The sequence below is a fragment of the Trichosurus vulpecula genome, chromosome 8 (genome assembly GCF_011100635.1).
Source record: "Trichosurus vulpecula isolate mTriVul1 chromosome 8, mTriVul1.pri, whole genome shotgun sequence".
Taxonomy (NCBI): Eukaryota; Metazoa; Chordata; class Mammalia; order Diprotodontia; family Phalangeridae; genus Trichosurus; species Trichosurus vulpecula.
In genome coordinates this window covers 266,439,054-266,455,733 of record NC_050580.1, presented here as the reverse complement: position 1 = coordinate 266,455,733, position 16,680 = coordinate 266,439,054, and the positions used below count along the sequence as shown (strand labels likewise).

General features: G+C 35.4%; 1 protein-coding gene across 1 annotated transcript in view; it reads left to right on the top strand.

The window, feature by feature from the left end:
* HEATR5A (HEAT repeat containing 5A) overlaps window positions 1-16,680 on the top strand; it is a 182,524-nt gene that overhangs the window by 107,999 nt on the left and 57,845 nt on the right. The window contains exons 19-22 of the mRNA XM_036734739.1: window positions 2,135-2,294; window positions 5,592-5,781; window positions 6,406-6,575; window positions 13,329-13,467. Coding sequence (XP_036590634.1) covers window positions 2,135-2,294; window positions 5,592-5,781; window positions 6,406-6,575; window positions 13,329-13,467 — 659 coding nt within the window. The remainder of the gene's footprint in view (window positions 1-2,134; window positions 2,295-5,591; window positions 5,782-6,405; window positions 6,576-13,328; window positions 13,468-16,680) is intronic.

The window sequence follows — 16,680 nt, the reverse complement described above, 5'->3', positions numbered from 1 at the left end:
GAAATTCCATTTATAGTTACTGTAGACACTATAAAATATTTGGGAGTCTACCTGCCAAGACAAACCCAGGGCCTATATGAACATAATTATGAAACACTTTCCACAAAAATAAAGTCAGATCTAAATAAATGGAAAAACATCAGTTGCTCGTGGTTAGGCCAAGCTAATATAATAAAAATGACAATTTTACCTAAATTAATTTACTTACTCAGTACCATACCAGTCGAACTACCAAAAAATTATTTTACAGAGCTGGATAAAATAATAACAAAACTCATCTGGAAGAACAAGAGGTCCAGAATATCAAGGGCATTAATGAAAAATGCTAGGGAAGGTGGCCTAGCCATACCAGATATTAAACTGTACTATAAAGCAGCAATCATCAAAACTGCTTGGTACTGGCTAAGAAACACAGTGGTGGATCAGTGGAATAGGTTAGGGACACAAGACGCAGAAGTCAATGACTAGCAATGTACTCTTTGATAAACCCAAAGAATCCAGCTTCTGGGCTATGTATGCAGTATTTCACAAAAACTGCTGGAAAAATTGGAAAATGGCAGGGCAGAAACTGGGCATAGACCAATACCTTACACCATATACCAAAATAAAGTCAAAATGCGTTCATGTTTTAGGAATAAAGGTTGATACTATAAGCAGTTTGGGAGAGTGAGGAATCATTTACCTATCAGATTTATAGGAAAGGAAAGAATTCATGACACAACAAGAGATAGACAACATTACAAAATGAATAATTTTGATTGTGGTTAAATTGAAAAGTTTTTGTATAAAAAAAAGCCAATGCAACAAAAATTAGGAGGGAAGCAGAAAATTGGGAGAAAATCTTTACAACCAATGTCTGTGATAAAGGCCTCGTCTCTAAAATATGCAGGGAACTGAGCCAAATTTATGGGAATACGAGTCATTCCCCAATTGAGAAATCGTCAAAGGATATGAATAGGCAGTTTTCAGAGGAAGAAATTAAAGATATCTATAGGCATATGAAAAAATGCTCTAAATCACTATTGATTAGAGAAATGCAAATCAAAACAACTCTTAGGTACCACATCTCTCCTGTCAGATTGGCTAACATGACAAAACAGGAAAATGATAAATGCTGGAGAGGATGTAGGAAAATACGAACCTTAATACGTTGTTGGTGGAGTTGTGAACAGATCCAGCCATTTTGGAGAGCAATTTGGAACTATGCCCAAAGGGCTATAAAAACATGCATACCCTTTGACCCAGCAATACCACTCCTAGGGCTATATCCCAAAGAGACCACACAAGTGGGAAAGGGACCCATATGTACAAAAATATTTATAGCAGCTCTTTTTTGTGGTAGCAAAGAATTGTAAATCAAGGGGATGCCCATCAACTGGGGAATGGCTGAACAAGTTGTAGTATATGAAGGTAATGGAATACTACTGTGCTATAAGAAATGGGAAACTTACAGACTTCATAATAACCTGGAAAGACCTATATGATACGATGCTGAGTGAGCAGAGCAGAACCAGGAGAACATTGTACACAACCACAGACATATGGATTCTGTGATGACTAGCTTTGATAGACTTGGCTCTTCTCAGCAGTACAAGGTTCAAAGACAGCTCCCAAGGACTCATGATGGAGAGAGCTAGCTACATCCAGAGAAAGAACTGTGGAGTCTGAATGCAGATTGAGGCAAACTATTTGCTCTGCTTTTTTTTTTTTATTTTGTTTCTTCTTTCTCATGATTCATTCCATTGGTCATACTACTTCTTTACAACTTGACTATTGTGTAAATAAGTTCAATGCAAAGCTATATGTAGAAGATATATTGGATTCCATGCCATCTGGGGCGGGGGGGGAGGGAGAGGAAGAAAATCTGGAACTCAAAAACATGCAGAACTGAGTGTTGTAAATTAAAAATAAAAGATCTTAATTTTAAAAACATATGAGAATTTGGTGAATGAATCATTAATTATTCAATATTACTTCATTTTAAAGTGTTCTTGTCAGTACAGTTAACATTTCTGATAACATAGTTCTAGTTTTTATGTCCAGTGGTGTTTATTCAGGAATTTTGGCATGATAATGATAATTGTGTTCCCTTTTTTAAAAATTTCTTTATTTGTATTTTTCCCCCATCAAATAGATTGAAATCAGCTAGGGATGTGGTAACCAGAACAGGACATTCTTTGGCTCTGGGATCCCTCCATAGATACTTAGGAGGAGTGGGGTCTTCTCAACACTTGAATGCTTGTATTGGCATCCTTTACACTTTGTCACAGGATGGAACTTCTCCCGATGTACGGGTAAGGTGCTTCATTTAATACCTTCATCAGAAACATGCATTTTATACGTATTTATAAGTGATTTTGTTTTCTTTAAGAGTTGACAGTTGATGGAAAATATTTTTCTGTAATGAATTTCAAAGCCATTTCTAGCCTTGGTTAGGCTTTTATTTCTTTATTGGGCCTTTCCATACATCAAACCTCACCTCATATTAAACTTATCGTCCCCCAAATTGTAATGTGCTTTGTATCTTACCATTTTTTGTCAATGATAGTACCATTCCCTCCATTTGCAAGCTAAAATATTGAAATTATTTGTACTTCTCTTTTCTCTTTTGCTTTCCTTTTCAGATCAATCAGGAAGACCTTTTAATTATTCCTTCAAAAGTATTTCTCAGATTCTTCCTTTAATTCCCATCCTTAATACCACTATTCTTAAGTCTCTGTTCATATTACTTCATCACTGGATTACTGCTATTGCCTCGTAACTGAACTCTGTCTCCAGGTTCTTCCCCGTTAAATCCCTCTTCCTAAAACACTCAATTCACAATGTTACTTACCTGCTTAAAAAATCCACAGTGGATCCAAATTGCCTTTTGGATGAAATCAGAACTTCCAGCCTGACTTTTAATTTCTGCTACCAAGTCACCCTACCATAACTATTTAGCTTTGCCTCCTACTGTATCAGATCTCAATTCTATCTGACCTCTTTATCTTCCGTACATAAATGCTATTTTCATTCCTGCCTCTGGAGCTTTCTTTTGCTTTCTTCTTCTGTTGGGATGCTCTTTCCTTTGCTACAAATTCTCATTGGCTCTTAGGTTCTATCTCAGGTCCTACCTACCATTTTTGAAATTTTATCTAATCCCAGCCTACAATCTCTGAAGGTACTATCACATATGTAGTCTATACCAATCCAACAATTAATGATTGTGTTGTCTTATCCACTATACTTTAATCTCTTCAAAATAAGAGACTATTTTGAATCCTTCCCTCCCTGCCCATTTGCACAGTTTATTTAATAAATGTCTAACAGGTACAAAATGGACACTTATTTGGTAACTTTGGTTGGTTTTTAAAAAAAAACTCCAAATTTTTCAGTGTCATAAAGGCAACATTTATCTTTTTAATAAGTTATCTTTGGAATGGTAGTTAATTTTGTGATAATATAAATAGTTTTGTGTTTTGTTTCATAAACTTTTGGAGAATAGTAGACAGCTAGAAGGGAAGCAGAACAGACTAGCAAATGGTTGTGAGCTGGGGATATTAAGCTTCTCTGTACTATATGTCTCTCAGTGCTTGGGGATAGGGTAAGAGTGTCTTTAACGTTTATCAAAATGGTGCTGATTGCATGTGGTTTTTAAGGACTCCTGATCTGGGTTGATTTTCTACTCCCACCCTTTGTACTGCTTCTCCCATTGCCCAGAGCCCTGTTCCTGTTCCCACCACTGTCCCTAATTTCACTGACAGGCTGTTCACTATAGAGAAGAGAATTCAGAAGGTAAAGCTTCTTGAGGATGGCGACAACATGGCCACCTGCATAAAAGCAATAGTCAAGGGACCAGCCTCTCTAATAAAGAGTCTAGCCTGCCCTCTGTAGTCTGCAGAAGGACATATTCAGGGAGCAGAGGTCAGCTTGGAGTCATTTCCAGCATATAGCAAAAAACTACCACCAACTGGAAGATGATGCAGCTGGTTAAAGACTGAGGAGAAAGTGGAGCATAAACTAAGATCCACCTGCGCCATCCTAGAAATGCTGCATAATTTTTTAACAGCAAATAATCCAGAGAGCAAGGTGTTCTATATGAAAATAAAGGGAGACTTTCCTCCACAGATTCAAATAGTGTGTGATACTGATCCAAAACAAACAATTGGTAGTTTCCGAGGGGCTTATCAAGAAGCGTTTGACATCAGTAAGAAAGACATGACCTTACCTGAGGCTAGCGCTGAACTTTTCTCTATTTTACTGTGTGATCCTTAATAACTGGAGCTTGCCTGCACTTTGATGAGATTGACCTAGGACTTGAGGTACCAAGTGAAGACTCACACAAAGACAATAGCATTATCATGGAGTTGCTTAGAGGCAACCTAACATAATGGACATCAGACAGTTCAGGAAAAGAATGGGATGCTGCAGAAATGTAGAAAATTTAACTTCATACATGGTATCATCTTGCTTCCCTCCAAGGACCCTTTTTACATGTCTCTATCCCTTATAGCACCACGTGGATTTCCTTTAGTAAAGAGAATACCTCCACGTGCATGAAAACCAACCTTTTATATAGTCTTTTCACTCTTCAGCTCTGAGAAAACTCCATCCCTTAATTTGTGTTTGTCCTGTCCTTCCTGGTGTGTGATCACATTAATAGCTTCATTTTATATAAACATAAGTAACTTCCAAACACTTGTGTATAGTGTGTATCTGGTTTTTAGAAAATCTGAACTAGTTCTGCAAATAACTGTTTTGTCTTTCAGTTAAGATAGGAAAATGTAGTTAATTGCAACTTAAGTGTTATACTTAGCGGGACACCTCCCCCATCCCTACCCCCAATATTGCCATTTTATTTTTCAGGGCTTTCTTTTCAGTGTGCAATTGTCATGTGCTCTTCTTATATATTCCTTTTTATAAGAAATCTGGAAGAGGCGGGTAAAATGGAAACAAGTTTGGTATTTCAGAGTTCAGGATGACTAAGTGAAATATGCCTTCCATAAAATAAGCCTTGGAGACCACAGTATATCTGTCAGCAGGGAGCTTTCTTACTCTTCAATTGCTTCTGTTTAAGTTGAAAATTTTCCCAATTCTCTCTATCATATGGTTTACTTTACTTTGTGTATAGTGTGATGTGAAATTTTTCACTGGTTTAAAAAAATAATATGGGGTGAGAGGATTTTTGTTCCTTCTGAAGTTTGTTCAAAAGCCATTAGTTAAACTGGCTTCACACTAATAGTCTATGTAAGCAATAAACTATTAATAGACAGTAATATAATTTCAAATTATTTTTATGGTCATTGCTGTTAAGATTTGTAGAAATATTTATTTCATTCCAAAATACGCAATTAAACTTGAGGCTAGATGGGTTTGTGGAGGAGGGAGGGAGCAGTGAGCTCTGTTTGTTTAGTTTAAAGAAAATAATCTGAAATTCCTTTACTTCAAATCTATCCATGATGTTCATTATTGGATGTGGGGACAAGGGGCTTTTAGAAAATCTCCTGTTTTCTTTAAAAATTTTGTTCTTTGATCTGTTATTTACCGTTACTAGAATATTTTTAAAACGTTATATTCTTTGTTGTAACAGTTTTTTTCCCCTGACTTCCCAGACATGGGCGCTGCATTCTCTCTCATTGATAATTGATTCTGCTGGCCCATTGTACCATGTCCATGTGGAATCTACTCTCTCTCTTACACTAATGTTGTTGTTGACCGTTCCACCTACCCATGCTGAAGTTCACCAAAGTCTTGGACGATGCTTGAATGCACTTATCACCACGTTGGGACCAGAGTTGCAAGGTTTGAAGAGCTACTTTTTAAATGATTCGTTCATAAGGTAGTGATGTTGGAATATTTTTTGAATCAATGTAACATATAGCAAAATATTGCACAACTTGTTCAGCAGTGTTGTCTTTGACCTTTACATGTAAACTGTTCTGAATTTTTTGACATTCATGTAATTTTGGAAAGCATCCAAATGAGAGATAAATAAATGGGTCCCCCAAAACTAATATATTTATTCTAGTCCATTCAGAACCAAAGTAATATAGGCTTAGTGGTAGAAAATGCCTTTCAACTAATGCAGCGTACATGCTAACAATTCTAGTGCTGAAGTTATCTCCTAATTCCAAACCTGGCTGTTCAGGAAAAAAAAAATTGATGTGACTTTCAGGTGATTTGACTTAAGTTCATTGATTGTTGATATCTTATTGAATCAACCCTTTATTTTCTGAATGAATAATTTTTTTCATAAACCAAATAGCACAGCCTCTACCATTTTTCTTAGAATAAATTTTACTTCAAGAATTTTGTTTTAAGTCAGAAATAAATAATTGCCTCTCTTTTATTGCATCTTACTAATGAAGTAGCATGACTTGAAACATCATGGGCTCATTTATTAAAAGATTTCTCTTTTTATTTTAGGTAGCAGTACTGCAGTTTCTACTTTACGGACATCCTGTCTCTTGGGATGTGCAGTGATGCAGGATAACCCAGATTGCCTTGTTCAAGCTCAAGCCATCTCTTGTCTTCAGCAACTTCATATGTTTGCTCCACGTTATGTCAATTTATCTAGTCTGGTCAGCTGCCTCTGTGTAAGTATAAAATTTTAAATGTGTTATTTCCTTTTTTTATTTGAAATTTCTTAAAATTTACCTGAAACCATTTTTTAAATTCTCAGAAATATTGTATTAGTATAATGTTTAGCTTTCTCTAGTTCTGTTCTTTTTTAAGTCTTCATATATATCTTAAATTACATTAATCCATTTTTAAAAAATCATGCCTTCCATCTCATGCCCAAAAGCTCAGGGCTTAGATTGTTTGTTAAGCCAAATATTTGAAGTATTCATTTATTCAACAAATATTTATCAAATGGCTGCTATGTGCAGGGCACTGTACTAGGCACTGTGGAGTCTACAAACGTACAAAATGTGGTACTTGTCCAAAGAGCACTGATCTTAGAGCCATAAAACCAAACACATATTAGGTAAGTTGCAGCCTATGTTAGGCTCAGTTTCTTAATCTCTAAAATAGGGATAACAGTATTTACAAGACCTACTTCACAAATTTGTTCTGACTAAAAAAATTTTGTTAATCCTTAAAGCAATACATAATTGTAAGCTCTTATTACTCAGTTTAATAAAAATAAATGTTATGTCATTTCAATAAATATGTCATCCCAAACAAAAGTAATTTTTGGTTTGGTTTCTGAGTATGCTTTGATATTATATCTGTTACAGCAATATACCCAGGGAATAACCAGTTATAATACTATTCTTTAAAGAAATAAAAAAGTGTTGGATATTATTCATATACTTCTGAGGTTTGCTTTGACTCTTGTTTCCATGTTAAAGAAAAATTACAAGAAACTTTGTCAAATAACTAAACTTAAGGATTTACCAAAGAGGTGTGTTTAACAATTCTTTGTGTTTTAACGATTCTTTAACAATTAACAGTTTAACAATTCTTTAACAAATCTGTGAGTTTGAAGCTCAGAGTAAAACACAGACTATCAGAGCTGTAAGGACCCTTAGGAATCATCTGTCTTTACAGATAAGGTAATGGAGGAAGTTAAGTCACTCATCTGAGGTCATCCAACTATTTAATAAAAGCTAGTAAAGCTTTGGTCCTCTGACTTCAGGTTTTGTAACTGAGTTTGATTTGGACTCTAGTCAAAACCAGAAGCATGTCCTACTTCCCATTGTGCCATTCTGAATTTTGCTAACTGCTCTCAATTTTTATGAAGTTTTCATTTCATTTCTTCTTACACCAGTTTTTATAGCAGTGCTTCTACTTAAGCAATCAAAAATATCATTGACCTGGGCATTTCCTCCACCAGCCTCTTTGCCTTAGTAGTTGTAAGTTTAACTTGTAAATTGCTATGACCAGAGCACATCCTTAGCTTTTATGTTGATAAATCCACGTAGACTTAGGCAGATTGGTCCTACTGACTTGAAATCAGTAGCTAAACCCATACTTAAAACATTTTCCACCTGGAAAAAGCATAGCTTGTGCTTTATTGATGTAGGATTACCTACACATCATGATAAGGCATTCAAATAGAACTCTGGTTTAAGTTTGGGAGCAATATGTACAACAAAGTCAGATTCTTTATGGCTTCGCCCAAGTTTATCTTAGAAAAACGCATCATGTACAAACGGGACTTTGTCTTACCTGAGGAGTCACCCCTTGGCGTGTAACTGTCCTTTCTTTTCGTATTCGAGCCGCCATTTACAAACCCCAGCCTTCGAAGAGTGTTGATGAACAGTCATTGTTAGCATTTCCATATTCTTTTCGTGCTGGCTGTACTTTTTCTCCTTATTCGGATTTGATTTTATTTGGATATTGATTCGGGTTACTGCCATTCTCTACTTGTAAAACCATAGTAGAAACTTGTTCCTTCTTCTCTTTCTAAACCCTGAATGTAGGTTAACCTCTGATTTGCATTTCTTTTACTCCTAATTGTGGGCTGCTAGACTCCATTGGATACATGAAAAGTTTCTATCATCTAATATCGACTGGGCCTTCATTGCTGCAATGTAGGCCTTTTATTCTTCCCCAAATGACTCCCTTTTGTACCCCCCACTGAATATTTCAAACCTTCTTTGTTTCCTCAAACTTCCTACATCTCCCTTTCAGCAGAATAGGATGCCTCCTACTTTACTGAGAAAATAGAGTCCGTCACCACATCTATTACGGGCAACCTCTTCTCCTGTTTTACAGTTCAAAACCCCTCTTTATCATCTTCCATTCCTTTATTTTTTGGGCCAGTCTGTGGTGATGAAGTGCCTCTATTCTTTGCCAATGCCAGCCCCATTACTTGTGCCCTTTATGATATTCTTTCTGTTGTCCTCCAGGAGCTTAACCACTTTGATCACCCTCTTTCTCTCATCTTTAGTCCCTCCTCATCTACTGACTCATTTCCTACAAACTACAAACAGCTTCTCATCTCACCTATCCTTTAAAAAAAAAAAGCAAAAACCCATCTTCTTTCTACCATGCCACCCCATCAAGATATTATTCTGTATCCTTCTACTCTTTCCTATCCAGATATACAGAGAAGGCCGCTGCTCTCATTGGCTTCTCATCCTGACTGACCATTCGCTTCTCCATCCCTACTGTTGTTACTTGTGATCACTACTCGCCAAGGTTACTGGCAGTCTCTTAACTGCTTAATCTGATGACTTATTCTTAGTCCTTATTCTTCTTGTTCTTTTTGCACCTTTGGCACTGTTGCCCACTCCCTTACCTTGCATATTCTCTCCTCCTTCTATTGCTTTGATACCCTTCTCACTTGGATGTATACTCCTAGTTCAAGCTTATTAGTTTCTCCTATACTGTTACAATAAATTCCTAACTTGACTCCCTGCTTCTAGTCTCTGCTTTCTCCAACCCTTCCTCCAAACAGTGGCCAAGATAATCTTCTGAAAGCATGGATTTCATTAATCAACTCCAAAATATCCAGTGGCTCCTTATAATCTCAAGGGTAAAGTACAAAATCTAAAGCCTCCTATTTAATGTATTCACAGTCTAGTTCTAGCCTGCCTTCCCAGACATTTCCCATTTCATGTCTTCATATGTTCTCTGCTTTCCTAATTCCTCTCGTTAGTGCTCTCTCCCTCTTCACGTTATTTTACATTTATTCGAATGTTGTATCACAAAGAAGAATTTACGCTGAAGCTTTGAGCGTGTTAACTATTGTCTTCCAGAATTTTGCCTTTGTATACCGAGTGCCTACCACAGTATCTTACATATGGCGGGTGCTTAGTAAAAATCTTTTTTAATTGAAGTAGGTTGAGTCTATGAACTATTATAATGTCCTTTTAAGTCTGCCATTGATTTCCTTTACATAGTAGAGACAATTTAGAAATACATAGTTAAACCAAATACTTTGGCAAACGAGAACCAACCATACTCAGTTCTTTTAACTTTTAGTGTGTATATCTATGTGCAAAGAAGTATTATATGAAAAGATGAATAAACCATGGTTATCTGTCATCAGCGAGTTTATACTCTAATTGTTTTCTTACTTTTTCCAGGGAGAGAAAAGATAAAGACCCCTGACACTGTCAAATTTTTACCATGGCAACATTTAGAAATATTGAGAAGAATCCAAGTTGAAAGCTTAAATGCTCAATATTTCTTCTTTTTCTTAAGACTTTTTTTTTTTAACATTTTCAGAAATTGTGTCCAGAATCTCTTTTACTACAACATTAATTTTTTTTAATTAAGTATTTTAAAAGGTCATTCTTTAATTTGTTATTGTGGTTTTCAATCAAGGCGTGATTGGTAGTGGACTTAAATGATACCAGTTGGAAAAAATTCCTTTCCTTTCGTGTTGAACACCATTAGTGTCAGGTTTTATTTTTGACAGGTGAAAGAGAGATTATACTTGTCCTACTTGTGTCCTAAAGAGAAGAACTAGGAGCAATGAATGGAAATGGCGGAGATGAAAATTGAGATTGATTTCGATAGTTGGGTAAATGTCAGGAAAAACTTCCAACAATTGAGAGGTGTCCAGAAAGTAGAGTGTGCCGCCTTGGGAGATAATAGGCTTTTCCCCTTCACTTGAAGTCTTCTTGAAAAGTTTCATTTAGTAAATAACAGTGGTGGGCCTCTTGAGAGCCCAGGTAGGACTGGTCAGTCGTTCAGGTCCCTTGTGACTTTGAAAGTCTGATTCTGTGAAATATTTTTATGTTTTCATTTATGTTGTGTCTGACTTGGTATTCAGAATACATTCCATCCACAGTGAGGAAGAATATCCTTTTAAATAAATAATATTTAACCTCCATTCTGTTTTATCTAGCATTGCTAGGTAGTCAACATACTAGCCATTTTAAAATTTGCTTTTCATTGTAACAGACCACTAAATGTCATTTGCTGGATATTCTGGCAACATTCATGCTTCCGCAGAACCTTGTTTGATCTATTTTAGATAGTGAGGCCTTACCCAGAAATTCAAACTTTGCAAATACATAGTTCTTCTACATTTTCCTATTAATTTGGTAAGTTTATTTTGCATTATTCAAGTTTCCACTTGGTTGGGCATTTTTAAGATCTTTTACCTTTTGATATGACAAAGTCTGAATAAATGATTTGTGGGATATTTTTGAGATGTGGCTAAGCAAATTTGAATGATATTCAAAAATATTTGTATTCAAAATTGTCAACATCATCCTGGTGTTTATCTTTTGGTTTTGTCATGACCAGTTTGTCATTTGTTTTTGTGCAGGAGATCTTGTTGGATAATTCTGTGTTGGTAGGTCCCTGACCCTCGACTCCTAAGTTTTTGGAGAGTTTGAAGTGCTGTCTGTGTTGGGTTTTTGTTGTATTTGTTCTTGTTTTTCCTGGCATCTCTTTGTTCAACAATATGTGCAATATGTGTAGCATGCTCTATGATATTTGTTTCATGGCACCCTAAAGAAACCCTTTCCAGCTTTGTTCAGCCGGTACACTTGCTCTTTTTATCTATTTAATTTTGCATCAGTTTGACTTTATTCATTGCAAAAAAGAAATGAGGTTGTAGTTTAATTTGTGTATTTTGCTTGCTTTATTTGTTTGTTTGCCTTACCCCTTTTTCTTCCTGTTCCCCCTTTACATGCTGGAGAATGATGTGGAAATATGAAACCTTCTGATTTGCAGCATATGGCATCCTGACTTGGGATGATCTTTTCTAATTAGCTGGCAGCTACTTTAAGCATGCCCTTACTGGGAAATGTTTGACCAGTTTAAGGAAGCATTGCATCGGTCTTCTTTGTACACTTAAAATCCAGCTTGCCAGAGACATTGAGAAGATTTCAAGTACATTTTCTTAAGTGCACAAATAATCCTAGGCGTGAAAAGAGTTGTTCTGTTTATGTTCTAACATTTTTATTAGCTCATGGACTAATTTCCTTTAACTTACATGTAATATATATGACTGGCATGGTATTAGTTTAAAATTTTTTTGCAAGAAATGTTTCACTCTACTAGAGTATTGGCCCCTATTGTCATTTTACTTCTAATAAATTTGGGGAAATGCTCTTATTTTAATGATCTCCTTTTTAAGGTTTCTTTACAATTATTTTCTCTCTTCTTGAATCTTAGAGCCAGTAGTTCCATGCCTCATACTTGTACCATTTTGAAGCATTTTATTTCCAAAAAGCAGTTACTGCCTAGTATTCTTTTTCCCTTCAGAGTGCCTCATACCATCTACAACCAATTTACCCACTCTATTCCTATTTTTATCTTTAAACCAGTAGCAGTCCTCAAGGCACCCTGCAGGAGTTATGCTAATGGTTCCTAAATTTTGTTTGAGAACCAGTATTCAAGGGGACATTTTAAATGTTTTTAAATATAAGTACTTTTATGGTTATATTAAAATAAATTTTGTAAGTATGACTCTTTTTACTCTGTTCCTTCTACTCATGGATCCACCCAAATTAAAATCCATTTCTATTACTGGAAGTCTCGGAATTAGTAAGAATTAATAATTTAAGATGTATTTAAATTATCCTTTGTTATTTGCTAGCCACATTGTAGTAACGCTTACATAGTCCTGCATAATGAAGAATAAGAAATTTAGTTATGATGTTGATGTGGAAATATTTGGAAGCTGGTTATAATGCTGCTACTATCTCTTTAACTACCTGACCCTTTCCTCTTTGAAAAGATATAGCTTTATTGTGGTTTTAGGGTAAAAATACTTCTGCTTTTCTTTGAAAAAGATTTTCCATCTATACACTAATTTGTCATTTTTGAAAAATTAATTACTCACTTCTGACATTATACTGACAATATAATGACATTATATTGGACAATATCCAGAGTACCTTAAACAGAAGTGGGCTTGTCTATTGAAAAGAATCCTTTTGAAAAAATACTTAAGCAGACAATATTGGAATGAACAGATATCAGGGCAGATAAACATACACTGGACAAGAAGAAAAATAACACAGCTACTAAATAAACAGCAAACAATTTTTTTTCTTACCTCTTTTTTTCTACTCCTTTTTTGTCTTAACTGATTTAGTCTTGAGTCCTTTGCTATTGTAAATTGTCATTTACTTAAATTTGTTCTGCCTCTCCAAACTGTAGTTTTAATATTCTAAATGTTGTATGCTTATTGTATATTGTATACTTAAATATAATCACCAATTCTAAAGCTGCTTCCAAAAAATATAAATGGTGCAAATTAGCATTGCATTTTACAGTCTTAGGAATATCAGATAGCACATTCTTACGTTTAACACAGCAGTGTGGAAGGGTTAGTTGAAGTTAAAGAGGGATCAAATTTAAGACCTGTCAGACCAAGGTAGTACCACTGAGAATTTAAGCCTACTTATTCTTCGTGTGTTGGATTTTTTTAGGCAAATCTCTGTAGCTCCTACTTGTTACTGAGAAGAGCAGTACTAGCTTGTTTACGCCAGATTGTGCAAAGAGAGGCAGCTGAGGTTTCAGAACATGCTGTTGTTCTTGCTAAGGAAAGCAGAGAAGATTTAATTCCAGGTAATGTATTTCTTCCAAGTAATGCATTAGTGAGTAGCTATCCTCCATAATCTTAAATTTGTATTTTTTTCTAGTTTTGAATTATCTGTACACGATCAAATGTGTTTGAACAAATTAGCTCCTAGTTTTTAGCCTAAGACAGTCACAAGAAGCAATTGCTATCAGAATCTCCATCGGGAATATCTAACGAACATGTAAATGACAAAAGACTTTAGTTTGGGTTTTGGGGGATTTTTTTTAGTGCTTTTGGATTTGGGAGTTCACTTAGAAAAAGTAGCTGATTTTATTGGCCCCTAAGTTATGTTTAAAAATATGTAATCCTCTACATAATATGTATATAGTAGATATAAAATATGTAATACTTTGAAATACATTCGTATATACATAATACATGCAAAAATACATAGTCCTTTGAAACAGGGATGTGAGTGAATTGGACTTGCAGATAAATTAACAGACAGTTTAGCCAGAAAATGGTCAAAAGAACTTGGGTTTCTGTGCTGTGCTATAATTTTCAGAGTACCTTCACATTTCTGTATAGGTCACAGACTTTTCACTGGCCTTCCCACCTTTACTAATATCAGAGCTATAATGCATTAGAACACCAGTAACAATCTGTAATATTTAATAAGTTTAACAAATAATATGTTGCCATTTCATTTTTTAACCAAAGCCTTCATTGCAACTTGAATTCGCTTAATTCTGACACTGCCCATTTGTTTTTCTAGTACAGGTTCTTTCAGAACGAACACAAAAGCTATTCGATAATCTTTCTATGACCCTTACTATTCTTTTACCTAACTTTATAAAAGCTGCTATCTAGTCGGGCAGTATGCTGTTGGTAGGGCTTTATATTTCATCTGCTTCTCACTGGTGAAATTCCTAGAACTACCGACTCTATCCTTCAGTAAAATAATAAAGCACATTTCCTCATTCAGAACATACAAGATCTCAGATCACATCATGGACGCTAATAGTAACATATAATACGGTTTCTACAGTGTCAGCAAAGGAGATTGGGGACCCTGCCCATATTCCTTTTTAATCCCTAGAATTTAAAGTCCTCTCCTTCATCAAAATATTTCTAAAGCCCTTACTGTGTGCAAGGCATCATGTTAGGTATTGGGGTTTAAAGATAATTGAAATAGTAAATTATACAGGAGATATAACACAAAAACCAATAAATATAATATGCAGTCATAAATATAAGATATGCCATACGTGGATAAACAGAATCCAGACAAAGCATCTGGGAATACTTGAAGAGAGGGTAACATTTTGAGCTGGTGGTGTTAGGAAAGCTATCTGGAGAAGATAGTGCCTGAATTGAGCTTTGACTGAAAATAAGAATTCTGAAAGACAAAAATTAGAAAGGAGTACATTCTAAGTATGGAAGATACCCTTCCTGAATGCAGAGAGATACAAAGTGATACATTGAGGTCATGGAACAATTAATAGTCCAGTTTACAGAGAATATAGAGAATAAATGGGGATAGTATAAAAGAGAAATAGAAAAATAGATTGGAACCAGGTTATAGAAGGCCTTAAATGCTAGACTAATAAGTTTCTTTTCTTCTTAAGGCAATAGTGAGTCAAGGTTTTTGAGCAAAAGAATGATAGGATCAGACCTCTGCCTGAGGAGTATTTTAACACATCTGTGAAGGCTAGGGAGGGCAGGGACTGGAGGCAGTGACCAATTAGGAGACTCTTAATATCTTTGTCAGTAGAAGAAAAGATGGTAGATGCAAGAGATGTGGATATAGAAACAGTTAGATTTGGCAATAACATATAGGCAGAAGAGAAAGAAGAAAATATTAATTTGTTGTTTCAAATTTAGTTAAATACAACAGAAACCAGAAAGTTTTCAATGGAGGGAGCTTAAGGATACAGTTCACTTTTGGACATGAATTTGAAATACCAGCAAGATATCTACCTGGAAAATATCCATCAAGGAGTTGGAAACACACCTGGAGTTTAAGAGGGTAGTCTGAAAGGACTAACATGTTCTTAAGCTATATTAAGAGAGGCATGGGTTCCAGGACTAAGGAGATAATAGTTTGGCTGTGCTTGTGAGACCACATCTTGAGTATTGTTTTCTTTTTTTTATTAGTTTATTTATTTTTAGTTTTCAACATTGACTTTCATAAGTTTTAAATTTTCACCCCCTCCCTCCCTAAGATGGCCTGCAATCTGTTATAGGCTCTACATATGCATTCCCATTAAACATATTTTCACATTAGTCATGTTGTATAGAAGAATTATAACAAATGGGAGAAACCATGAGAGAGAAAAACAAAACAAACAAAAAAAGAAAATAGTCTTCTTCACTCTGCTTTCAGACTCCATAGTTCTTTCTCTGGATGCAGATGGCATTTTCCATCATGAGTCCTTTGGAATTGTTTTAGGTCCTTGCATTGCTGAGAAGGGCTAGGTCTGTCAAAATCAGTCATTGCGCATGGTGGCTGTTACTGTGTACAGTGTTCTCCTGTTTCTGCTCACTTCACTCAGCATCAGCTCATTATAAGTCTTTCCAAGTTTTTCTAAAGTCTGCTGTTCATCTTTGAGTATTGTTTTCTAAGGAAAACATTGTTAAGTTAAAGAATACCCAGGAGAGAATAAAGTGGTCAAGATCCTTGAGGTTATGCTACATGATTATCAGTTAAAGAATTAGTTATTGTTCAGCCTGAAAATGAGAGGACTTAACTGTCTTCAAATATTTGAAGATCTGCTTTATGAATAGAAATTAAGACTAAGTATACAAATTTCTTATTAATCTGCATAACACTTGGGACTGTGTGACCGAGCACTAAATAAGTAAGGGAATTAGCTCTACCAAGATTCTTTCAAGAAGTAAGAAATACCACCCATATATATATACTACTATATATCTTGGGGGGAAAAAAGACATAGAAAAGAAAAGTATTGAAAAAAATTAGTTCACAGGGAGAGATCATGACTACATTGTAACATCAACCTTTGTGTTGTCTACCCCGACCCAACGAGTAATAATTATCCATCAGCTCTCATCCTTCTGCCTTTCTGTGTTAAGGAACAGTAGTTTTTAAGTCTCTTTATTACCTACTTTCCATTTTACATATTGACATAGGCCCATCAGGTATCAAAATATCTCCCTGTTGTTTGTGATAATGCTTTGCCTTGAACAGATTCCTATTATTGTACATGTTGTTCTGGGTACTCGGACTTACCAAGGAG